The 26,468-nt window shown below is 47.3% G+C and overlaps 1 protein-coding gene across 5 annotated transcripts in view; it reads right to left on the reverse strand.

Moving 5' to 3' along the window:
- The window catches only part of CASP7 (caspase 7), a 32,809-nt gene extending 11,886 nt beyond the window's left edge, over window positions 1-20,923 (reverse strand). The window contains exons 1-3 of one of the 5 annotated variants that reach the window (XM_070596509.1): window positions 19,392-19,583; window positions 18,458-18,613; window positions 13,878-13,987 (exon numbers count right to left, since the gene is read on the reverse strand). In XM_070596509.1, the coding sequence (XP_070452610.1) occupies window positions 13,878-13,987 (110 nt within the window). In that variant the 5' untranslated portion in view covers window positions 18,458-18,613; window positions 19,392-19,583. Of the gene's footprint in view, window positions 1-4,873; window positions 5,111-13,877; window positions 13,988-16,300; window positions 16,440-18,457; window positions 18,614-19,391; window positions 19,776-20,181 lie in introns of those variants that run through there. The other 4 variants (XM_008506763.2, XM_008506756.2, XM_008506769.2 and 1 more) reach the window with 4 other exon arrangements.
- Window positions 20,924-26,468: the final 5,545 nt, after the last annotated feature.

Genomic DNA, 26,468 nt, shown 5'->3' on the forward strand with positions numbered 1-26,468 from the left:
TCTTCTATCAGAAGAGAATTTGGAAAATTAACCTGGGTTTTTTAAAAAAGGAACACAAGAGGAGAATAAAGATATACACCCTTTAAAGAAAATACTTTCCATGGTTATGAAAAATACCTTAAAATTGAATATGAAATGGGATCTTATCCTTGGTAACTATCTCAAAAGGGACGTCAGAAAAATTTCCCTTACCTATCTTGCCCCTAAATTGAACTCTTATTTTTCAAAACGAATTCAGTATCTGCTTCCTCTTTCTGGATTTGAGTCAGTCAGTATTAATTTTTCCTTCCAACCGAAATAGCTTTTTGTTAAACCCAGTTCTTCCCAGACCACAGATATGAATCACAGACTGGGGATCAGTTCATTTCCATTGAATTCATCTTCCTGAGGGGTGCTGGCCTTGGGGAAACACCATCTGTAGCTTAACTTTGGGGAAGCAAACCCCAATGGTCAGCTTTAAGCACACAGAGAGACAAATAAAAGGAGGAAAAGATTGTCCAGAAGATATCAGGCAGAAAGCACCAGGAAAAAAAAGTGCACCCAAGTCCACTGCATACAGATGCATTCTGCCTGAACCAGAGTCCAAGAGATTAGAGGCTGCCCCCCAACAGCCGTGAGGCTGCGGGGCACCTTCTGAGGATCATCTCCCTCTCACCCTCATTCTGCCCTCGAGACTCCTGCGAGGGAAGTACCATTACTTCCATTTTGCCAATTCTGGCTGCAAGGCTGCTGCAGAGATATTAAGAACAGCCTCATCTTTAGGAAGGGAACTGAATTCTGAGAGGGCCCTATTTTAGGTAGCCCTCGGTGCTGATTCTGCAGGAACACAGCACGATGGTGCTGCTTGAGTATTTCTCTTGTGTATGACATCTCACACTACTTGGAAGTGCTTTTGGACTGACAAGTTTTCTTCCTTTTCCCCCCTGCCTCTCTCATGTCTAATTTTGAACCTCTATAGCCTGCCTCAAGTAAAAGACCGGGCTGGCATGGGGCCAGCCCTGTAGCTGAGTGGTTAAAGTTCTGCGTGCTCTGCTTCCACGGCCTGGGTTCACAGGTTCGGATCCCAGCGCGGACCTACTCCCCTCATCAGCCATGCTGTGGAGGCATCCCACGTACACAGTGGAGGAAGACTGGCACAGACGTTAGCTCAGGGCTAATCTTCCTCAAGCAAAAAAAAAAAGAGAAGGATCGGCAACGGATGTTAGCTCAGGGCGAATCTTCTTCACACACACACACAAAAAGACCGGGCTGGCAGATGTGAGTTTGTTTAATTAGCCTCTCAATCCCATAAGGACTAGCAGAACAGGTACAAAGATCCAGTTCAGTATTTACTTCCTGGCTGGATCATAAAGGGGAGGGTCTTTAATCAAAATCACACAGTGTTGTGAAAAAGAATGAGGAAGCTCTCTGTCCCAATGTGGGATGATTTCCAGTAAGTAGTGGTAAGTGCTGAAGAAAACAAAGGTGCAGAACAATGAGAACAACATGCTACCTTGTGGGAAAAAACGAGGGGAAAATACATCATCTTCATATTTGCTTGTATTTGCATAAAGAGACAGATGACATAACAGATAAACCATGGACTGCCTGGGGTTGCAACCTGCTCCACCACTTATCTGAGTGATCGTGGGCAAGTTACTTAACCTCTCTGTGCTTCAGTCTCCTCATTTGTAACAAAGACAAAATTACAGCCCCTGCCTCAGAGTTTCTAAACAATTTAATATTCACAAGGCACTTAGAACGGTGTGTGGCATGTAGTAAGTGTTAAATAAATGTCACTATTATTACTAATGTTATGTATTGTGTGTCACTGTAAGTGGTGACCTGTGTCATGGGGGGCGCGGAGCAGGACAGCAGGAAGGAGTGGGAGGAAGAATTTTGACCGTATGTTTCTTTTAGGATACATGAATAAGGTAATTATTCAAAAGATTAAAATAAAAATTATTTACCAGTTAAAAATCACTTGCCACAAATGGATTTCAAGATATGGCCAATTCTAAAGATTACTGGGTTCATAAATTTTTGTGCTAACTATTGAAAGAGCTCCCTAGACACCCCGTTTTTTCGGTTTCCACTGTGGCTTTACCCCTCTCCCTAGCCTTTGAAACTTCTTCCTCCTCTATGTGGCAATAACAACAACAGTAAATACAGTCATCATACGGACCACTTTTTGGAATACTTACCGCTTTATATATAGGATCTGGTGTAATCTTTACAGCTCTGTGAGGCATTAATCTCATTTCATAGAGAAAGATTACATTAGCTTTTCCAGGATCACAAGGCCAGACAGTGGTAGAACCCAGGTTTATTCGGAGGCCCAACACCAAGTCCCCTAGGCCACTGTTTCTGACCTCTGTTAAAATTCAGAGTCCTAGGCCTCGTCCAGATCAAGAGAACCAGAGACTTGGGCCAGGCCTGGGCATCTTCCTGGAGATGTTCACACCCTCTGAACTTCCAGGGCCTCGGCACTGCCCTGTCTGTCCACTGCATGGGCCTCCTGGCTCTGGCCTTTCATTGCTGTCTCTGCTCTTGTTTCAAGCCCCTCAGCTACTTCCAGAACCCAAGGAAGCAGAAGTCCCTGCCCAGCCGTTTGTACTCCCGGGCGGGGTAGACAACACCAGCTCGCCCTACCCCTATCACACACCACCCTCCAAGGGCACGGCCTCTGGGGCTCTGGGCCAGGTCGAGCAAGACGTGCCTCGGGAAGCAGGGACTTGTCGTGGAAGGCGCCCGGCAGGAGCAGCGCGGGTGTATTTAGGCTCATGTGTGAGATTTATGACTCTCCGTGAAACCTGCAAGGTCTCCCAGAGGTGACAGTCGAGCTGAACGTTAAACTGAAATTACTTTAACAACACAACCAAAATGCTTCCAGAAACGCCACTCCGCCTGCAATGTCGTCCTTATTCTCCCTTGTTTGCACAACATTGAGTGAGTCCCCAGCACAGCCTTGGTGGAGCAGCATCTCACCGTCAGCACAGCCAGGGGAGGGAAGCTCGGCCATCCCAGCGCTAGCAGCTCATAAAGAGTTACTGTCTGTTTGGAAATCAATTGCCCAAGCCAAGCAGATCGTCAGATAAACAAGTGCTATTGGACAGAAGCAAGGGCCTCAAGGGCTCCAAAGAGACTGTGCTAATTAATTAGCCGACCGCAGAAAGAGGGCAACAGTCCACAGCTCAGCACAGCAGGTTCTCCCAGGCGTGGGGGCTGGGGCGGGGACGAGGAGGGTAATAAGAAGCTTTCAATGATCTAGGTTAGAAACTTCTTCAGCTGGCAATCATCCCCCAGGGATAAGATCTTCCCAAAGCGGCCATTCTTGTCCCAAGTTCATATGGCCTTTTTGTGGGAAGTGCTGGAACATGTGAGACCTGCTGTGACACAGACCCCAACGGGGTGGGTGCGCTGAGTTTCTTTCAAGTCCAGATCAACGATAACCATCCGCCTTCTGAGTCTGACACACGGTCTAAACAGTGAAGGAACCACTTCTGACAGTCCCTAAGACACCAGGAACAAGAATAATTAATATCTCTAGAGTATTTTATGCTTTACAGAGTGTGTTAATAATCATTATCTCATTTTTTCTGCAAAGTACAGAGGAGAGGCATGGGAAGACAGAGCCCATAAAGGCTGGCCGGGGTATTTTTTCAGCCACATTCTATCACTTCCCCTTCTAGCCGCCCTGCCCCTCTTTTTTCCCCTCCCTTTGCTAATTCTCTGTTGATAAACTTAGTCTTTATCTTGACTTTTTTATATTCTGAAGACTTTGGCCAAGATTACTATGCTAGGAAGAAACACAGGATTCTTGTTATGGAAGCTGCTGTTACGTGCAAAGCTCATGATAAACCAGACCAGTGAATTGAAAGTTCTAAATCCTCTTAAAAGCTCATGTGTTCTACAATTGGCTGAAGATTTTACAAAATAAATCTGGCCACGAAGTCATTGTGCTTAGGGCCAGACAAGCAAGATACAAGCAACCATGACAACAGCCTGGTAGAATGACTCAGTGCACGTAAGTGTGCGCTAAAATGCAAGAGGCAGTTAATTTATAGAAGCAGGTTGATGACAATGCTTCCTAACCATCCCGTTTCTTGGTGTATTTCATCACCCATGTGGGCAAGTACCATTATCTTCACTTCCCACATGCATTCGGATAAGCTCAAATCTCTGCCAGGAACAGATAATGCCAGCATCAATTATCAGGAAGGAACTAGATTATCTGAACTTCTTAGGTAGAAAGCCATTTTTTGGAACACCAAACTTCACAGCGTAAGGCCAACTGTGTCATTTCAACAAAGTCAAGAGGCAAAAAATTACAACCATGGTTACTTATATAAAAAGACCTCCTTGAAGAACCTACGGCAACTCGTACCAGAAAACATTATAGGATAAAAATACTCTGCCTACTTCACAAAGAAGTGAAAAACCTCAGAAAGTCCACGCTGAATTTTTACCATCCACTCTGGGTGCAAGTATAATTTTCCCCATCACCAGAGTGGATAAATACAGGTTTCATCCTCTTACAGATCCCCCAGGCTACTCGAAATGTGAATTATACCTTTCTATATTTGGAAGGGAATCTAAGCATGCAAACCCACTCTTATTTATTTTCTAAAGCGTCTCCATGAATAGGATTCCCAGTAGCTTCATCTATTTGCAGACATTCATCAGCATGAAAGTAAACACACCACCAGGCACACAGTTCCCCCCGGCTGTTTCATTCGGAATTAGAGCTCTGGTTTTCGTAGCTGCTTTGTCTAAATATTTTGGGGATGATTCATTCATGGTTTCAATGTTTCAACAGAGGGCATCCCCAACAGTCCTGACATACCAAGGCACAGAGCAGAACAGAGAGGAAAAGAAAGAGTGAAGGCGGTACCTCATGTCTCCATCCGAAAGCGCCCCCCTCTGCATCAGAACCAGGCTTTGCTCTGCGACCACGGGCAGTGAGTTTCCTTCTTCTCTGTAATAATAAAAACTCAACATGCTCGGGGTTCAGCAGGGCCAGAAGACTGGCACAGCCCGCCCAGCCTGGCCTGGAGGCCTGTGACTGAATCAGCAGTGAGCTGCACGCTGGAGTTTTCCATAGGACCATTCACAGTGGGCTGGGAAAGTCACACTGGCCTCTCCCTTCTCTGCTGACTGGCAAAAATGACCAGGCGCCACCCTGCTGAGCCTCCCCACCCCGGGACAGCTCCCTGGGGAAAAAGAGACTTTCTAGAAGCATGGAGTCCAAAGGAAGAAAAACCCCAATTTCCATAAAGATGCATCTTTAAGAGGCACAACTGGAAACAAACAGTAGGGAAAGGCAAGCAAGAGGCTGAACATCAAGAGAATAAAATGCAACCCAGCTGTTAAAGTCATGAGCATGCAGATGCAGGCGGCCCACCGAAGGGCCAAACAGCACACGGCGGAATTGCAAAATATGTAAAATTATATGTAAGTAAATGAACAAAAACAGGAAGTGAGTTTATGGTGAATCAAAGAGTTCAAATTCATTGGCTTATTTTTTTCCTTATAAAGGTACTCAAGGTAGTGATACAAATTATAAAGGACTACAGAGGCATACCACATACCATAATTTTCAAATGACGCACATAAACGTTTTTCAATGGTCCTGAATAAAGTGAACGATCCAGGAGTTGCTACACTTTCCCATCTCACCCTCCCAACGCAATGAGGAAAACGTGAACACGTAAAAACAGAAACACCTGTTAAGCAAACGGCTCAGCAATGCTTTTCTCCATTTCCTGGTTCAAGGTCCTGGTTAAGGAAAGGTGTGAAGCTCATGAGGTGGAGTTATAACAACTGCCACCCTGGGCAAACCTCCTAGTCATCTGCCATCCTCAGGTCTGTGAACAAGAGAGAAAACTGGCTTTCTATGTTTTTCCCTGAAACTCAGTTTGCAAAAATACACTTACATCGGGAAACAAAGTCAGTTTAAAATAGGCCAGGGAGAAGAGGCTTCCTTTCCCCGAAGGCTCAACCTCCACATTTCCCTCCTCCCCCAAAAGGAGGAACAGAGAGACCTCTGATAACAAAAACGGACAACAGACTTCATCTTCTTCACTTTCAGCAGGAAAGGAACTCACCAGAACAGGTGCGAGCCAGACCAAAAACCACAAGCTCCAGCAAGCTCAGGGTTTGAACAACACCATACTGCATATTTCTTCCTTGTGACCGCGGGTTCCCTTGAGAAGCAACAGGTCTTATTCTCATAGTCCTTTTCTATTACTATGCTTTATTTTTCTACACTAATAGTGCTTTAAAATTTATACTGCTATGAAAACCTGTTCATTTATCTCCCTTCCTCACTTTTTCTTTTTAACCTTAGAGTTTATTTTTTCCCCTCTAGAAAAGCTATGCCCGAACATAACTGGAGGTATCCTACACATGTAGAAGCTACAGCTTCAAAGTTTCTAGAAGGTCCTGTGACTGTTTTAGAGGTGTGGCTCACTGCCCCTGACAGATACACCTGGCCCTATGAATCAGAAAGTCCATCCCCAGCCCTGTTGGAACGCTGTCCATATGCCACCCCTCAGCTGAAAGCGAAGCAGAAAGGGAGCAGTTTCAACGAAGAATTAAATTTGCTGACCCGCTTGGTGGAAGGAAAAAAAACCATTCTGCTGGATTAATGTGGTTTTAACAACTTGATGCCACTGCAGCTGTAGGTGGCACCTGATGTAAAGTGGAGAGCACTGGACCCCAAGTTACACCTGGGTCTTGGTCCTGGTCTTGCTGGGTGACTACAGGTAGAGAACTTTGCCTCTCTGGTCTTAGTTTCCTAGATCATTATAGAAGGGAATTGAATAAATTCCCTTTTAAGGAGTCTTCTAGTTTTAACATACGATTCTATGATTTCTTCCTCATCAGGTAACTCAGCAAGCTGACAGTTACTTTATTTAATTCTCACAACAATCCAGTGGATAGGTATTCATATCCTCACTTTACAGATGAGGAAACTGAGGCTGAGAAAGGTCAAAGGACTTGCTGTAGTCCCTCAACTAGTGAGTGGGAGGCAGGACCAGGATCTGAACCTGGGTTGTCCAACCCCACTCCACCACTGCTGCTAAGTGGTAGCATTGTGGCTGCAAATACAGCACTCAATCTTTATTACTCTTTATACACAAATTTGGGAGGCAGGCATTCAGCATTCTGGAGTCTGAATTCAAAGGCCTCCTTTATTGAAAAGTAAATTCCCTGGGTATGTTTTAATGTTCCTTTCCTCGTAGGGTGCCCAGACCTGCCTCTTTCAATCAATGGGTGTGACCGAATGGCTTCTGCTTAATTTGGAACGTGTTCTTTGGAATGAGTTAAGGTCTGCTTTCTTTGTTCTTTTCTCCAAGTCCAAAGCATTGCTTCTTCTGAAATACTTTTTTCGTCCTCTCCAAATGAAAAGGCAGGCCACCTGGATCTTTCTTAAAATTACACAAATAAGACATGTTTTTTATAGAGACGTTTACATATAACCTCTACTGGTGGAGAAACCCAAGTTGCAGTCCAGGAGAAAGAATTCTAACCAAGTGGCCTTTATTAAACCCACTCCAGGAGGACAAAGGTTGGAATACAGAGATGACACAGAGGAGAAAGCTGTGTGACCTGAGCTAGGGCCTCGAAAATAGGGAGTTTATCAAGTTTTGAAAAGGAGCCTTTTCTCCCGCCCTCTTGACTCGGGAACTAAATGGATACACGAACCCCTCAGTGGGGACACCCTAGGCTCCACCACGGCCCTGGGGAAACCTGAGAGGGTGTGAAATCTGTGTGCCACTTTGAGTGTTATTTCCTTTAATACTGACCTCGAGCGGAGCTCAGATAGGAGCCTGATTTCCGACACATTCTTGGGAAAGGACATCTTCCAGGCTGCCGGGCAGGCTTGGTCTTATACCTACAGTGGCTCCCAGTGGTGCCACCAGGACCAAACTCACCTGGTCCAAGGGCCTCCACCCACTTCCCAGAACCTGTGCGGCATGGCCTGGCCATCATTCCCACGTGGCCCTGGCAGGCAGCTCTCCCAGGCCCCTGATGACTTCCCTGCCTTTTCTCTGACACCTCAAGTCCCAACTCCTCCTGCAGCCCTCCCTCAGCCTTTCTCTCCCCAGCCTCCCACAGCTCCTAGAACTCTACAACTCAGCAGTTAGTTATTCTCTGTTCTTAGCTATTTTCTGTAGTGGTGCCTAGACATTTAACAAGAACTTGAGTTTATATGCAGGGCAGGAACCACATCACATCGTTAACTTGGACGGCAGGTAACCTGTGCCGGGTGCCAGGGTTACTTCAACATTAGGAGGGCTCCTTCTTCAAGTTCACAGATGACACTTGGCCTTGCTCTGTAAATGAAGGCTCATAATGAACGCAGACCGTGCACATACTTATTTCTTCTAGGTCATCTTTTTCAAAGTCCAAACACTACTAATTTTAAATTTAATATATTGAATATTTTTCCTTTGTGGTTTTCTGTGTTTTCCAAATCTTCTTCAATCATCAGAAAATTAGAAAACATTTTAATAAATGTTTGTTTTCTAAGAAAAGTAAGTTCAGGAACAGTCTAGATTATTCAGGACCCAATGGAATGGAAATAAAACAATGCCGTCCTGCCACCTAGTGGCAGTGAGACAAAAAAGCCAAGACAAGCCTGAGGGCTTGGAACTACCTAGGAATCCTACCTAGGAGTCCTACCCAGGCTTCTAGGGGGAAGGGAGGCTTCTTTCTGTTTCCCAGAATCCTTGAGGTCTCCAGGGGAGGGTGGGTGTCCTCAAATAGAGAGGGGAGGGAGTGCTACTGCCTCACCTCACAGCAATCCTAACAGCTCGGAGATGGGAGCTGGGGATGTGACGGGAGGGGGGCGGTGCCCGCCATCAGCTGCGGGGAACACCCGGTGGAGCCAGCGATAACCAAACTCGCTCTTTGAGTCAAATCTCGATGTTCTGAATTGCATTTAGTCTCATCCCACCATATATGAAGTCCCGACCTCATCCACATTTCTCATGAGGTCTAGCTCAGAAAAGTCAAGGCAGCAGGAATGTCCAGGGGAACAAGGAAAGGTGGCACATGCTGGTGCCATAGTGTCATTATGACAATAGAAATGTCAATGTCATTACCCGTTTTTCTAGCAAGAGGGCTCAGAGGTTCCTAGACGACTTCAACTATTCCCTGTGGGCCAGGTGCCACTTTCCTCATCGTCTCTCCCTTCTTCAGCTTCTCCTTCCTCTTGGTCACAAAGTCCTGTTGCTGTTCCCTCCCAGGCACCTCTCGAGTCCGGCTGCTCCCTCCCCCTGCCCCTACCCCACTCCCATCTAAACCATCCACTCTTGCCTGGAGATGTGAACCAGCCTCCTAACTTACCTCCCCTCCCACGAAGCCCCTCTCGGTGCATTCTCCTCCACACTGCAGCTCCGCATTCTAGTATTTTTTTTGTAGGTATAATTGATCAAGTCACTCTATCTCTTAAACCCTTTAATAACTTCCCTGTCCTTAGGATTGATTCCAAATCCTTAATGGGACCTGCAGACGAGCCCTTCTAAAATGTGGCCCCTGCCCATTCAGCCCCTTCTCCTCTCCTGCCATCCCTCCACATCCATACTCCTGCCAGCTAGAATGATCCCGGACCTCATGCAGCCGTCCCCTCCAGCAGCCTTCTATCTCCCCATCAAGTCTCAGCACACACACCACGGCTCCAGGGGGCCTTCTTTGACCCCCAAGACCAGACAGGGTGCTCTTTTAAATTTTTCTCCCCCAGCGCCATCACATCTCAATTATTCATTCCATGTCTGCCTTCCCTACAGGAATGTGTCTGAGGCAGGGGCCCTGTTGACCTTGTTCCCTGACTCCAGCCCTAGGGCCAGACACAGAACCTGGTACATAAAGGTGGCAACAAAGTCGTGTTTGAGAGCTCAGTCTGACAGGCAAGTGAACACAGGTTCAAATCCTGGCTCCACCACGACGTGGTGCAAGGGACTTAACTTCCCTCTGTTGCCCCATGAACAGTTAATGAATGAACGAAATAAGGAATTAGAGACCCAAAATGGCATCTCAAGGGGTTAATTTTAAAGCCAGTGACACTTACCAGATGAAAGAATCTTCCATCTTACTGTAAAAAAATGGAAGGAAAAATCTAAGCTTTAAGGGTACATCACCAATCCTGACTGAATTTTATTCGAGTTGACCACCTCCTTGGTAGGCGGCCAGGGTATCATTTACTACCTGGGTGGGAGTCAGAGGCTTAGCGAAGGTAGAGAAAGTAAGCAACTAACATTTCAGAGCCTGGAAGAATAAGACATTAAACTGTCATTTATGGCAGCTCGATATTGCTTAATAATTCAACAACCATGTCTTACAATTTATACAACTTAAATAAGCAGTTCAGAAAATGGAATTTAATTTAAATATTTTGCAAGGATACTGAGTTTCTTTTGATAATATGAGCCTGATGTCGGCATCAGCCATGCTATAGAAAAGGTAAAGTGCACCAGAATAGAGAAGACTATTCAGGCTTATCTACCTTTCCAAAGGACTTACGGGGGTGAAAAACCCCACATCTCAGACCACATCTATTTTTGCAAAATGATGGGTCTTTAAGGCAGAGGTCTTCAAACAGGGTATCTGAAGGCTTTCCAAGGGGTGCAGACACAGACGGTTTTAAGGGAATGACTGACCAGATCCTCAACTTCTATTTGTATTTCTCCCAAAACTGGCCTGCCTGAGTACCACCTCCCCTCCCCCAGTCTCCCGTCTCCCACTATGTAACAGAAGGACAGACTTCTCATCCACCCCGAACCTCCACATCATCTAACAAAGGGACAAGTCAAATATCAGGATCTCTAAGTCTCCTTGAATCAGGCACTGGGGTGGGGCTTCCTCCTTACACAAGAGTCTGATAAGGGTGAACGATGGCATTAGAAATGGGGCGATTTGGGGCCACAAGGTGCTGTTCCAAATTCATTATATATTGAAAAAAATATATAGTAAAATGGAGTGGGTATGATGTGGCTCTTGCATAATGACTTTGCCTCTTTTGCCCCTTGATTCTTATTCCCAAAGACGCTATCACTTCTGAGTTAGAGTCCCATGGGAGCAAAGAAACCTTCTCCTTCTCCCTCCCCATCCTACATCCACCCATCTGTCCATCCCTCCATCCGTCCATCCATCCATTCATCCGTTCATCCATCCATCCACCCATCCTTCGAAGAATCAGAATTCAGAAACAAGATGGTTGTCCCAGAGACGCCTCATAACACATCGATTGAACTGAAAAACGATATCAGACCTTTCTGATCGAAAGCAAGTCCAGTGTGGCTAATGATCTGACAAGGCCTGGCTTTGTCAACTAGAACACACAGCAGACGTTTTCCACAAATGAACGACCTACATCCGCAGTTCCAAGGTCTTAACAAACAGATATTTTAAAAAGCATATAGTTTAAAAGCATTTTACCAAAAGAAGGATGCGGACAAATTGTTTATTAACATTGTTTTAATTATCTTATCTATGCTGGAGTATTTTGGGTTAAACAAGTTGCCTCTAAGTAAAAAGAGGAACAGATTTAATCAACAGTTGAGAAGTTTTGATAAAGTTTTTTTCTGGTGTACTTCCCAGAAACTGAAAAAACAAACGTCTCTAAAGGCTGCATAACAATTCCTTTTGTATGTCAGGTAATTTCCAATTCTTTATTTTCAATAAAATTGAAGAAGGACCTAAGTGAGTTGACATTTTTGGCACAGATCTACGGAAGAAATTCAAAGAACTAAGTGACATTATTATAACAAAACTCCTGCCATCCCATGTATTTATTCATGGTTTCTTAGCACTTCTATCTCTAAAAATGACAATATAGGAAAAAGAGGTGATACTGAATTCTTTCTTATTCTAGCAATAACTATTATTTGTCCATTTATTCAAAAACTTTTTAAAAGCCCAGCCAGTCCATTATAAGTTGCAATTTCAATCTAACAATTATTTTGATGAATAACAATTTACTAGTACTAATGGTTTGTCAATATTTATTTGTTTGGATCAACTGTGAGTTAACAATGGCTGAAACATTAACTAACCTAGGAGAACTTAATAGTAACTTAGAATAGGGGAAATTTCTTTTAATACTCATGATACCTGGAAAAATGTCTTAAAATTTATGCTATGTATATATGCATACATATATATGTTACAGAGATGTCTAATGAGGTGATCAATAAAAGACTTTCACGCAATTAAATCTATTACATCAGAATAAAATGTTATGGGGGAAATAGAATGGAAAAAAATGAGTTCGGGGGAAAAAGAAACAATACAAAAATTCTAGCTGTTAAAGGAGAACTTGTTTATGTACATTTTTAATGGATGACAGTAGTTATAAGATTACTGTGAGTTTAGATTCCACTGGATACATTTAAAGAGATGATTTTTAAATGTCCATATTTACAACACACCATTCATTTTCATAATTTCCGGGAAGGACACAAAGAGGCTTTGCTAAGACATGAAATGACTATTACACAATTCCTGTTTCTGTTTCACTTAGAGGCAACCTGCTTACTGCTTAACCTAAATACTCAGAGAGCTGGGAAAACGGAAATGTTACTACATCCTGTGCAACTATTTATGTCACCTTAAAATGTACAAGGGGTGTCGTTTTACACTCTTTGGGGAGTATGTGAGTAGAACCATTTGAAGGCCACTGCTCTAAAGGGCTCGCACTGGGGAATGGAGTAGCCTGGATCGACTGACCTCATGGTATTGAAAAGTTTTTAGGAATTGGAGCTGTATTTTCTGGTCATTTCATTGGGTATTCTCGACTCCAAATGGCAACCCATGCCAACAGAATGAGAGTCCAGGATGTTGGGGTCCCACTTATCCAAGTTTTGTTTGGGATGCCACGACCCAAGGCCCTCTCTGGGATGTTGCAGGGAGCCAGGCTGCCCTCATCACCCACTCCTCCCCTCCTGAGCACTACCGGGGAGCACTCCCTAACCTCAACCTTTCTCCCCTTCACTGTCCCTCCCAGGTGGGGCTTGGCTTGGGAGATACCAAGAAGTCTGATGCTTCTGACCCACGGACCGCTCCTGCCTCTTGCCAGGAAGCCCCACTGACTGCCCCTCCACAACCAAGGTTAAGGGGAGACGGGGAGCTCCTCCACATCCTGGCAGCCCTACTTTTACATGGAAAGCACAGCAGAGCAGTTAACTGAGTGGCACTGGTACCGCTAGGTTCTAATCTCAGCTCCACCGTTTATTAACAATCATCAGAAAGGCAAGCTATTAGACCTCTTAGAGCCTCAGTTTCTCTACCTATTAAATAGCGATAAGAATGGAACCATCTCCTGGGATTATGAGGACTACTTGCAATACTGAGCTGGCATCCAAGAGTTTAATAAATGAAACTATTATTATTAAATGTAAAATTTAGAGTTTTAAAAGCGAACACAAGAAAAGGTGGGACTCAGTAGACAAGATGCCCCCTCCTTCAATGGAGTGCCACCCCAAACCACCCATCCCATAGCCCCCAGATTCTGCCTTTCAGCCGAACCTAGTTCCAACTGGCAGCAGCAGCCCACACTCTGCCCCAAGGATGCCGGATGCAAATCACCTCAGACAAACGAGGACAGCCTCTCACTCCTGGGCAGCTGCCACCGAGACGCCCAGCTGCTGAGTAAGAGACCCCCGTAGCTTGGTTTCCCACACACCTGGGCTTGCCCCAGGGACAAGGGAGTACACACGGGGCCCCTATTGTTGTCACATACAGCTGGCAGGATTCTGTGCAAATTGCCTACACACAGCATAGACCTCCTTCTCAGAGTGTCCCTCTCCCCCTGGGTGGGTGGAGACGGCAGAGCCACGGCAAGCTGAGGTGGCCCAGAGCCCCTCTTTAACCCAGCAAGGAAGGACCCTTACCTGAAGAGTGATGGGACAAAGGAGGACCGGTCTGGCTTAGCATCAACTGCATCTGTGCTTGTCGAATCCCCAGCTCCCTGCTCCACAACACAGTCTTGATCATCTGCCATCTGGAAGGAGAAAAACAAACCAGAAAATTGGTGTCCATTGGTATCACTGGCCACGCGATATTTTTAAAGAACCCTCCTGAGGTGACATTTTTAATTAAGCCTGGAGATGAGCAGTCCTGCATATTTAGGCTGCAGGGCTACTGCACCAATTCAAATGCCAGAGTGCCAATTGTACTTCAGGCATTGGTCCAGAGACTGGGTACACAGCAGAGAAGAAAACCAAGTCCTTGTCCTAAGGGAGCTTCTAATCCAGCATTCACGGTTTTGTTCTGCTGCGTAAATAATGCATCAGAAATCTGTTCCCATTCAAAAACACAAGTAAAATCTTTCTGATGGTACCCAAAATGTTAATTTTTAAACTCTTTCCCAATTAGGAATCCCCAATTTGTGGGAGATTTAGAAGTCGAAGCACGGTATGGAGAATTAATTTATTTGATACAGACAGTGTTAAATGTTCACTGTGTATGAGAAGCTGCAGAAGATCCGTCAAGATGTGCGACAACAAGAAACTCCCCAAAGACTCCTGACAGGTTATGAGGTGCCCATCTTTTGCCTGGCACTGCTCAAACCCCATTCAAAAACAGCAGCAACCTGGGGTATAAAGCCTTCTTTCTCAGGGCAGGTCCTGTGGCCAAGTGGTTAAGTTCGAGCACTCTGCTTCAGCGGCCCAGGGTTTCGCTGGTTCAGATCCTGGGCACGGACGTGGTAGGGCTCCTCAGACCATGCTGAGGCAGCGTCCCACATGGCACAACCAGAGGCACTCACAACTAAAAATATACAACTATGTACTGGGGGGCTTTGAGGAGAAAAAGAAGGAAGAAAAAAAAAGATCGGCAACAGATGTTAGCTCAGGTGCCAATCTAAAAAAAAAAAACTTTCTTTCTGTTTCCGATGACTCTACATGATTCTGCCAAAATAGATTTCCATCAAATTATTTTCCTGTTCAAGAATCTTCAAGAGATCCCTACAATATAAAAGTTCAAATCTAAACCCATCTCCTTGGATTCTAAGGCCCTTCGTTACCTAGCACTGAAGTTGACAAACTATGGCCCACCACTTGTTTTTGTAAATAAAGTTTTATTGGAATACAGCCATGCCTGTTCATTTATGTATCGTCTATGGCTGCTTTCTGCCACAACCAGAGTTGAGTCACTGTGACAGAGACCATATGGTTCGAAAAGCCTAAAATATCTACGACCTGGCCCTAACAAAAACAGGTGTGCCAACCCCTGATCCATGGTAGCCGCCAGCCAATAGGATCCCCCACTCACCCCACCTTACATAGTAAAAATAACAAGAACAGAAACTCACATTTATTATTTACTGTGCTAATTGTCTTGTAAGCACTACCTTATTTAACATTCCCCATCCTGCTGGTAGATCAGCCCTATGATGACTGCCTTTTGACAGACGAGGAAGCTGAGGCTGGAAAAGGTTACTACCTTGTCCCAGGCTAGGCAACTAGTAAACAGCAGGACTCAGTTCTGAAGCAAGCAACGAGCACTCCAGACCCCACCCCCCACCATCACACCATTCAGCCGTCCAGCATTCCTGGGCACACTATGCCATTTCAGGCTCCTTCAGGGCTCATGGTCCTCTCTTTCTGGAAGTCACCACCCACACGTTTGCTGGACATGCCATCTTTGCCCAGCTGGCTAATTTCTCAATCTTCAGATTTCAGTTGAAACGGCACCTCTGCAGAGCGGTCCTCCTTGAATACGTCTATTGCGCCAGCTCCCCTCTCCCCCATTCCCTTGACAGCCCTTGTATTTGTCTTGTTTATCTGCACTCTGCTTATGGCTTGGCTCAAACATGACAATGTAGGTTCACCATGACAGAGGCGCCTGGCACACAGAAGGTGCTTGTTAAATAAATATTAGCTGAATGCAAAGCTGGAAGAAACAAACGCCCAAGGGAAGAGAATTAGCTAGTCAGAAGTAGAGCCTGGAGCGGAGTTGTTTCTCCAAAATTAAGTCCTGTTTCCTTTCCTGTGAAGGGATTGGCTTTCAGGAACAAAGGGAAACCTCTTCACTCTCACTTCTGCTTGTGTCAACTCTGAGCAACGGCATGGGGCTGGCCACAGCTGGCAGGTGCAGGTCCGTATTCCTCTGAGGCTCAGCCCAGGGATGTTCTCACTCAGTTGGAAAACAAGAAGGCATCTCACAGAGCATATTGCGCCCCAGAGCACAAGTAATGACTTTCAGAGGTGTGGAGAAGGAGGAATCTGGCACAGGGAAGGGGTCCAAGATGGCAAAGTGCCAACCTAGTGGCCTTGAGCTCTGAGTGGCATTATCATGTCACCTTGCAGCTTACCTTAGGGCTGAGCTGGGCAGTGAGGCAAGAACCGAGAGGGACGGTCTCACACCAGATCTCTACAATGACCGTGAGAAGCCAGGTGGCTTCTTGTTGCTCAGCACTTCATGTCCCCTCCTCCGTTGCCACCAACACATTTCTGGTTGGGAGGCAGTTAGATTTTTCAGATTAGCACCCAAAGTGTTTCTCAAAAACAGAGATAACCCCATCCCCGGGGGAGACAGTCATAAGTCCAGGCATGCAGAAACACTCCATAGTTTTTATTTCATTTCCTTTATATAGACTGAGTCACCTTTCAGCCTGGGTTGTGCATAGCTAACCACTGAAATATTTCTAAAATTAACAAGTTAGTTATGCAAAATCCACCAGAAAAAGACACTAACTTCAACATGTGGGGTTTAAGCCCTGAGCCTTTGCAAACACTAATCTTAAAGGCTGAATCTAGGATGTATGATGATAAAACAGTGTGACCATTGTTTTTTTTAAAAAAGGATGACCCTAAGCAAAACGGCCCCTAAGAAAGCTCAACATCTAATATTGTTGGGACTGCAGAGAACAATTCTGGAGGCTCCTCTTCATTTATTCAATGAATATTTACTGGAGCTCTAATGCACCAGGCTGTGTGCTAGGAGCCGGGGATACACCTATGAGCTGGGGGTCTTGCCTTGTTGGGGGACAGGCGTTGACAAAAGGGCGGCACCAATGTCGAGCTCCAACTGTGGCTTTGGGCTCAGCTGCAGAGATGCAGAGTTCAGGCTGATTTCTATGGCTCAAGGGTGGGAGGCTTTCCAGAACTCTCCCTCCAAACACTAGGCCAGACGGGTCTTCTGTTTGAAACCTCCAGCATCTGTCTGGGTTGATACCGTCTAGAAGGGCAGCAAGTGTCCCTTCCAACAGCCTGCCAGAGCATCTGTTGGAAACAAGTCCCGTGGCGGGACTTTACTCTTTTAAATCTGCAAGGCGAAACATTCAGTGCCTTTCTTATTCCTAGGAGGCTGAGCGTGACTTCTGGGTGAAATGAAGTTCATCCGAAACAAGGGTAGTGACCGAGGCGGGTGCCCGATCTTGGTCACATCATTTGAGTCAACCCAAGGCTTGGTGTTGACCCCTTATTTCCACTCATCCTCGCAGCACCCCAAGAAAATCCAGGCCTATCTCAGCTCTGCTGTCTTGCGGAGGGCACGTCCCACGTTACTTTCTGGTACTCGGCCCGTTCATGGGGCTCAGGCTGCAGAGTCCAGTCATTCAAGGGACATTGCTTACTCAATCGTTAAACGCGTCTACCGTCTCCTTAAATGAATTAATATAGGATACACATAGAGCATTAACAGTGCCAGGCCCTCTATGTAAGCACACTGTCAGTTATTATTACTACTATCCACTAGGACTCTGAGAGCTTATTTTAATCTTCCTTTTTTCTTCTCCAGTCACAGAAAAGTGCCAGGTACATAGTAGGCACTCAATTAATATTTCTTTACAAATGTTATAACTGAAATGTACTTATAATTTTTCCATCCTTCAGTGCCCTGAATAAACTGTGTACGTGGGACAGACAACAGAACAAAGCAGGAGGGCGGTGGAGAGCCCAGTCTCACCAACAGCAGATTTGGGCTTCAAGCAGCTCCGCCACCTATTAGCCAGGGGACCTTGAACTAAGTACTTAACTTCCCGAGCCTCAGTTTTCTCATCTGTAAAATGGGAAAACAATGATGCCTCAGTCACAGGCGGCTGAGGATGGCTGGAACAATGGGTGTAAAATGCTAAGCACAGGGCAGCACACTCTAAATGTTCAGTAAATACTCCCTACTGTCTCCCCTGTCCGCGGAACTCAAGACTAAGAAAACATTCAACTGTCAACCTTCACGGATATTTTAAAATCACATTCCTATGTTAAACAGCCTTTATGGAGACTGACAAAAAAATTCCCTTAGTGATTATTTTTAAATATGTGTCATTGGTGACTGGCACACATCTGGTAGGAGATCACGTCGCAGCTCCTGCCTGAACTGTTTTTCCCATGAGGGGTGGGGATGGACTCATAGCAGTTGCTTCCCCTGAAAAGTGACATAATACAACCTGCATCCCCCTCTCGCCCCAGTGAAGACATCTTCCTAAAAGGCTCAAAGAGAAGAAGCCCTGAGGACCTCCACCTCTCACCTCTAGCACCTGGAGAAGGTGGGGTTCGGCAGGGCATTCAAGGACTCCACTGTCATCTGATACAGCACTGCTAGGAGGCCGGAGCCTTTACTCTGTGTTCCAGAAGAAACTTCGGTTTCTTCAGAGAGGTTAAGTAACCTGCCCCAAACCACACAGCTAACAGGAGGAAGAGGTGGATTAGGAACCTAGGCGGTGGCTGCCTATGGAGGACGAAGGTCGGGCTGTCTACCCTGAAGGAGGAAATAGCCTGTAAGTCAACAAGGGTTAGGGCAAATTTGAATACAAGGGTGAAAGGTGGCCAGGTCGCCTGCAGCCTGAGAGTCCTGCCTTTTTTCACTTTCTCAAGGGATCTTCAAGAACCTGCACAAGGTACCCCAACAATGATGACAGCAGCTCCCACGTCGTAGGCCTTGACGGAGGCACTGCTAGGCACCTTAGTCACCTCCTTCTATCTTCGCAGCACCCGTCAGCCTGGGATCACTGTATTCCCATTTAACAGATAGGCAGAGAGCGGGCCAATGCCCCACAGCTGACCAGCAGGGACGCGGGGACCGGAACCCAGGGCTGTCTGACACGGGAGCCCTGGCTGTTAGTCCTGCAAGATAACAGACCCCTCCTTCCCTTCTAAAGGCACCTCTCCTTCTCTTCCAAATCCCGAATAGTACCGGCTGTCCCGAGCCAGTTGGCTAGGAGAGAAGAGAGGACAAGCCGAGCAAAGCAAGCGATGATGGGGGCGAGAACCCTCTCCCCAAAGTTTCCGCGCCAGCGGGCTGGGAAGCGCAGCCTCACCGGACCTGGCTCCCCGCACACTGCGCTCCGGGCAGCGGCGGAGCAGGAGGCCGGGCAGGATGGGCGGGAGGGAGGGGAAAGGAGGGAGGAAGCACGCCGCGGACGGGCGGCTGAAGCGCCAGCGGAGTCGAGGCCCCCAAGTTACCGTTCCCACGGCGGCCGGACGGCCCGATGCTGCGACCGTCTCTGTCCCCCCGCGGCTAGGGTCTGGGGCCACTAAAACGAAACCGAAAGTTAAAGCCCCAACGCTGCAAGGGGAGGAGTCGCCCGGGGCAGGACTGCATGCACCGCCCCTAGCTCGGGATGGTGCGCTCGCAAAGTTGGCCGCGCGCAAAACGTCCCGCGCCGCCGCGCCCACCGTCGCGGCAGAGCGCGCCCCGCAAAATTGCCTGCGCTCCCGTGTCGCGTGCACGGTCCCCGGAGGGCGCCCTCTGCAAAGCTGGCTGCGAAATTGGCCGCTCGCAAAGTGCCCCGGGCCCCTGAGCGCATAGTCCTCGGAAAGCTCCCTTGGCAAAGTTGGCCGCGCGCACCGGAGAGCGTGCTGGGTAAAGTTTGCAGAGATCGATGGGATTTCCCCGCCGCGCTCACAGACCCCGCCACATTCTGCAGAAGTGGCAGCCCTCAAAGTGACCCGCAAGAGCGCGCTCTGCAAACTTGCCGCACGCAGTGTCCTGAGCCACGCAAACTTGAAGAGCGCGCCCTGCAGACTTCGCGGCGCTCAATGACCGGGCGCTTGTTTGAGCCCCCGCCTCCCCCCTCCCGCTGCTGCCCACAGTCTACACCTCGACTTGGCCCTGCGTGCCAGTTCCGGGACCCAGTTCCCATAGCCAGAAGGCTCTTCCCCAGCCAGACCCTGGACCCCAGTCTGTGCGGTTCGCCCCCAGGAGAGGTGGCGGGTAGGGAGGAGACTCGGCGCCCCCATCAGCTTGAGTTACCTTCTCCCAAGGCGGAGCCCCTCGGGCGCGCCCTGGGGTCCGCTGTGGGCTTCCGGCCTCCCAGCGCTCGCTTCCACCGGCGGGCGCGCCTTCCTTCGCGCGAGGGCGGTAGGACGCTCGCGCACTCTTCTCACCGCGTAACACGCCCGCAGGTCTGGATGGGCGAGAGTCGTTCGTGATGTTGAGCGCCCCCAGGTGTCAGTCACTGGGTATGTGGCCCGCAGTTAGTCGAACAGGGAGAGACCGTGCGCTTCCGCTGCTTCCACCTCTTACATCCCCACAACCCCCCAGCCCCACCCCACGCATCCATTTGACTTTCTTCACGCATGGGCCTCCAACCAAGGCCTCCGATGCCTTTCTCTCCAAGACTCGTCAGAGGAGCAACTAATTAACTCAGTCCCACGGAGGTGTAAATATCTGAGAAGAAATTTCAGTTTTGTTCATACCAGAGATAGCTGCTTTTAAAGAACTATCAACACCTTGAATGAAAGGAGGGAAATCTTCATGGTGTGACATCAGGCAAGAACCACATCCTGTCTTGTTTGCTTGCTTGCGCTGGTCCTGTCTTCAATATTGTCTCTAAAATCTCACCAGGTAAGGACATTTACTTGGTTTAAGAATACTGGCCCCAGGCAAGTGTAAGGAAATAATTATAATTTATTAACTTCTGCAGAAATCCTGAATTCCTGAATCTTTTTAACAGGCAGTTACCCTATTTCCAATATGGCTGTGCTAGAGGCTGAATGTTTGTGTGTCCCACCCCCCCAAATTCATATGTTGAAACCTAATGCCCAGTGTGATGCTGTGAGGAGGCAGGGCCTTTGGGAAGTGTGAAAATCCTGAGAGTGGAGACCTGGTGAATGCGGTTAGTGCCCTTATAACAGAGGCTGCTTCCTAGCCCCTTCCACCATGTGAGGACACAGAAGTTGCAGTCTGCAGCCCCAAAGAGAGCTCTCACCAGAACCTGACCATGCTGGCGCCCCGATCTTGGACTTCTAACCTCTATAACTGTGAGAAATACATTTCCGTTGTTTATAAGCCACCCAGTCCATTGTATTTTGTTATAGCAGCCGGAACAAACTAAGACAGGGTGTGCTACTCTTCATTTAGCACCCATGTTTCTGAAATGTTGGGGTAAACTAAATCATTATAGACACTAAGATAATTTGCTTTTAATGGAATTCAATTGTGAATCATTTGAGAAATGAAAAATCCTATTAGCAAAGCAATTAAGTTACTCTCTAATTTAGAAATTTTAAGTTTTTGCAGTTTATTCCTGAAATATAGTGAAACGCAATATTAGATCTGGAAGGGGCTTTAATAACTAATCCTTCTGCTCATTTTATAAAGAATCCGAGGTTCAGAGAAGTTGCCCACATCACAAGCTTGTTAGTGGCAGAACCAGGATCAGGTTGCCTAGAAAAATAGTGAATTAGCCATTTACAGGAAGGCTCTATCGTAAATTATATCATGCAAATGTTAAAATGTATTGCACATGGGAAGCCATTACTGACTCAGACTGGAAGATGATTTGAAGGAAAACTTTCTTTTTTCAGATCTTAAGCGTGGGCTGGCATGGGGAACTCCAAATGTATTGCTCTGAGGATGGCTTATCACAGTATCAACAAATAAAATCATGGATATACGGAAGGGAAGAAACAATTTTGAACTTTTCCTTCTCTAATAATTGTGCTGACATTCTGGATCCAAATGATATTCTCTCCTGACTCTTATGTCCTGTGTCTCTCTAGCCTGGGTCCATGTCATGGTTTTATGCTTCCTCTCAGATTCACATGATTAGAGCGTGAGTCTTCCTCCTCGCCCTGGAAAAGTCCCCCAACTCCATTATTCAGATAGTTTCCCAAGAGCTGGCCTCATGAGTGCTCCTGGGCTGTTCCCCGGACCTTCCCTCCAGCCCGCTTCCCTGGTCACCAGGCTGCTGCCGCTAATCCTGAGGAGCTCCCCAGTGTCACCCTCATCCTGCTGGGCACAGTACCCGCAAGGGGGGGCCACCCGTGATTGCTTCTCCACTTCTTCAGAAGACAGCTCAGGCCAGGCTGTGACTTTATACAGGACTCTGCTGAAGGATATCCCTTAATTAACAGCAATGCTACTCTTAAGACCCACAGGCCCAAACTCCAACTCTGGCTGAGGCATCAGCAGGCTTCTGCGAGGGGGGATAAAGGGTGGGTCCGGGCAGAATTCCCTGAAAGGAGGAATTCATGTTGTACCTGTTGTGGACTGATTGCCTCTCAGCTTGAAATTCACCTTTTTGTCTGTTCTGTGAAAAGTGACCTGGGCCCTTTAAGTAGTTTTCCTTTGCCTGTGGCCCCATGTTAAGTTTTGTCAGTAGGGAGCGCTGGAGGAAGAGTGCAGGAGGGAAAGGTTCTGCTTCCTGGCTCTGGTGTTCTGGCCTGCTCCTGGAGAATCAGGCTCCTGCAGAAGGGCTGGCCTCTCAGCTTACCATCCCTGGCTTTCCCAGTGCCCAGCTACTGCTGTGCCTGGTGACCAGCAGCACCCAGCAGCCAGCAACTTCCTTGGCATCCCCTTCAGGTGGTTTTGTAGCAGAGTGCCTCCTTTGAGACACATCCCGAGGAACAGCTCTCTCTGGCACCTAGAGGGTAGACTTCCAGAAAGTTCTAGAGGACAGATTTCTAGCAAGTTCTACTGATGCAGCACCGCAGTGACTTCTCTCCTGTCTAGTGAGCCATGGCTCTGCTCTCTCTAGTAAGGTTTGAATCTCAGCCTTGGGGTGGGGAGAGGGTAGGGGGCTCTTGCTTGGGCCCTCTATCTCGGCTTTAGGGGTGGTGGCTAGTTATGGGATGTTATGTTACGTTATGTTGTTATGGGCTGGATTGTGTCCACCTTCCCCAAATTCATATGCTGAAGTCCTAACCACGAGCTCCTCAGAATGCGTCTGTGTTTGGAGATAGAGTTTTTAAAGAGGTCAAATGAGATCCCTAGGGTAGGCTCTAACCCAGTATGACTGGTGTCCTTATAAGAAGAGATGAGGACACAGACACACACAGAGGGAAGGAAGACTGTGTGAAGACACAGAGAGAAGATGGTCATCTACCAGCCAAGGAGAGAGGCCTTGGAAGAAATCAGCCCTGCTGACACCTTGATCTTGGACTTGTAGCCTCCAGAACTGTGAGAAAATAAATTTCTGTGGTTTAAGCCACCCAATCTGCAGGACTCTGTGTGGTGCCCTAGCAAACTAATACGCATGTTATCGGCAAGTATATGGTATCTGCATTTGCTGTATTTTTTAGAGTTCTCTTTACTTTTTACTAGCCAATCTACAACCCCCGTTGTAGTTAATAATTTATTATGTTAACCTTTTCCTGTTCAGATTACTGTGTGGTTTCTCTCTCTTCACTGGATCCAGATGGACAGACCAGTGTCTCCCCAATCCAAGAGCTGCCTCATTTCAGATTCTGTGGCCTCCAGCAGTGGGAATATCCATTTCTTGACTCAGAGGGAAAGCTCCATCCCACAGGGTGTGTTGTGGTCTCCTGGCCCAGGAAAAGACAAGCACAGCAGTTGGATATGATTGTCCACACTTGAATAAGACTCCACCTGCAGACAGTCAAAGTCCAGGCCAGATGGGGTTGAACCGATTCCTCAGCCTCCATCCTCCCCATCAGCCTCCCCGCGAGAACTCTGGTCTGGTTGTTCCTGATGTCCTATGAGAAACCGCTTAGACCGGGGATTGGCACACCATGGCCTGTGGGCCCCGTTTTTGTACGGTATACAAGCTAAGAATGGTTTTTTATATTTTTTAAGAGTTGTAAAAAAAAAAGAAGAAAAAGAAAATGAAGATGGGATGGAGATGGTATGTGGTCCCTAAAACCTAAAACATTTAAAATCTGACTCTAACGGAAGTCTGTGGACCCTGTCTTAGACCAAAAGATACAATTCCATCTCCAAAGCAAATGCAATTTTCAACTAAAGAGTGGTCTCCAACCAGATTTAGGTTTGAGGGGAGGCAAAATATTTCTCTAATTTTCCTTGGCAGAATACTTCCCATGGACCAATTTATGTAAACAAACAGATCATTTGCTGAAACTCAGGGTGAAGCCTGACCAGTTAGGCAACCCCACTGACCTTGGACTTCCCCAGGGCGAGGAGAGATGCTAGCCTAACTCTGGTCACCACCATCTAGTGTGCAGGCCTCATGACTGCCTGGAGGAACTTGGCTCTGAAGCCAACAACTCCCCATCAGTGGGTACCCATGGCACTTCACTCTCTTTAACACCCCTAAGAACTTCCCCCAGGGCACCTGAAAGCCCCAAGGGATGGGGGTGAGGATGGAGTGGGAGTTCTGACCTGGGAAAGCATGAGAGCCAGAGACAAGGGCTGCTTTGTGAATTCTCCACCCTAAGTGCCTGGACACAGTGTTGCACAGTGCAGAGGACTGGAATGATGGAACAGAATTGACATCCTCAGTGGGAAGAACAGGACAGTGGGAGTTCATGGAGCATCTTATAGAAACACTTTCTGCAGTCAGTTTTCTTGAATGACTGACTCTTGAGGTGCACTATGCCACATCCCCTCGGCTCACCGATATTAGCTCCCTGTGGGTTGCCAGGCCCTCCTCTCGCTCCTGCAGGAGCGTCCCTCTGCTTCCCTGCCTCTGGGATTTCTCTGAATCTGCAAAAGTCCATTCAGTGTGTGCAGACAGGTAGATTCTAGAAGTGCAGGGGAGTGAATCCCCTTGAGAGTAACTTGCAGCCAATAGGGGATGAGAGTTGGGTGGATAAATGCCCCAGCCTCCTGTCCTTCGGTGGGACAGTTCTGGGGCACATTCTACACAGTTCCTCAGAGGGTTTCCGGTGAGATTGAGCCCCATTTGTCTATAGTGGGAATTAGCTCAGAATATACCTTTATTGACCCTCCTCCTTTCTCTGGCTCACTCACATAAAACCCTCACTCTTGCCTTGTGGAACCACCCCCAGAATAAACTACCTGCACCCAAGCCTTGCCTCAAGCTCTTCTTTTCGGAGAACGTAAACTAAGGGAGGCACAAATCGCCAGCACAGGAGGGACAACCCCAGTCCAACCAGAGTGACAGTGACAGAGTGGAGTCATAGATTTCTCTTCACTTCACATTTGTCATCCCTCTGTCACTTCAAAACCATTTCACATCCACAGCCCTGGAGGGCACTGGAAATGATTCAGAGCTAGGAAGAATTACCTCATATTCTGGATGACAGAACCAAGGTCCAAAAAGCTGAAGCAATGAGGCCACTATCAACAGGATGAGATTTAAAAGAGATAAATGAGTGCCACATGGAAGTTCAAAAAAGAAATCAATTGCCCATATATTGTACATGAGTCATTAATGTGAAACAAAAGGCTGTGGGGGTTTTCATTGACCACAAGCTCCTTATGAGTCAAGATTTAACAAAACAAAACAAAAAAGCCAAGGCAACATGGGACGGTGTTGGCAGAAGCGTCCAGATCAAGGATCAACAAGACTGCATGTGATCCAGCTCTGGCTTACCACCATTGAGCCCAAGTCCTGGACTCTGCTGGTTGGACCATGTATCAGACACCTCTCCTGAGCCACTTTACATCCGCTCGGCCTCACCTGTCTTAGGGCCTTGCCTGCCTTGCCTCGGTAGTGGCAGCTAGTTCTCTGTGGGGTCTGGCCATGTTCACCTGGGCACAACCAACAGCATCTTTGGCCTTCTGCTGCCCTGGGTTTCTTCCTGTTGCTGTTAAGGCATGAGATGCTGTGCGACTCCCTGGGCACATGCATAGCATGGAGGGGGAAGGAGTTAACACCCAATGGAGCAAAACTTTCACCAGTGGGAGGCAGGGGCCAACAGATACATTCTTCCCCTTTGCTTCCCCCTTCCTTCACCTAGCAGATGTTCCTGAGTGGAAGTTGTTGATAAGGCCTCTTGGAAGATGGAGGTCAGGCAATTCAATGCATTTTATATCAGGTAGTGGCTGTTTTGAGAATGAACCCTCAAACTCTCCCCCCTCCACTTCCTGCCTCCTTACTTTTGTTCCCTGGAACTACATTTCTGAATAAAGTCCTTGTACATAAGCCTTTGCCCCAGGTTCTGTTTTCTGGGGAAGCCAGGCTAAGACAGATGTTGTCTGAAGCCATGCTGAAGGCCAGAGGAGTGTTGTGTGTTCCTTGGCTAAGACTGGGACAGCCTGATGTAATCACTGTGCCAGGGGACATGGCCCTCCCAGAGGGAGGGGGTGGGATGGATGGAGGAGAGAGCATCCACAATATCTCTCAAGCCGACGAGGGCTGTGTGTATCTTGTC

Source organism: Equus przewalskii, chromosome 1 (assembly GCF_037783145.1).
Source record: "Equus przewalskii isolate Varuska chromosome 1, EquPr2, whole genome shotgun sequence".
Lineage (NCBI taxonomy): Eukaryota > Metazoa > Chordata > Mammalia > Perissodactyla > Equidae > Equus > Equus przewalskii.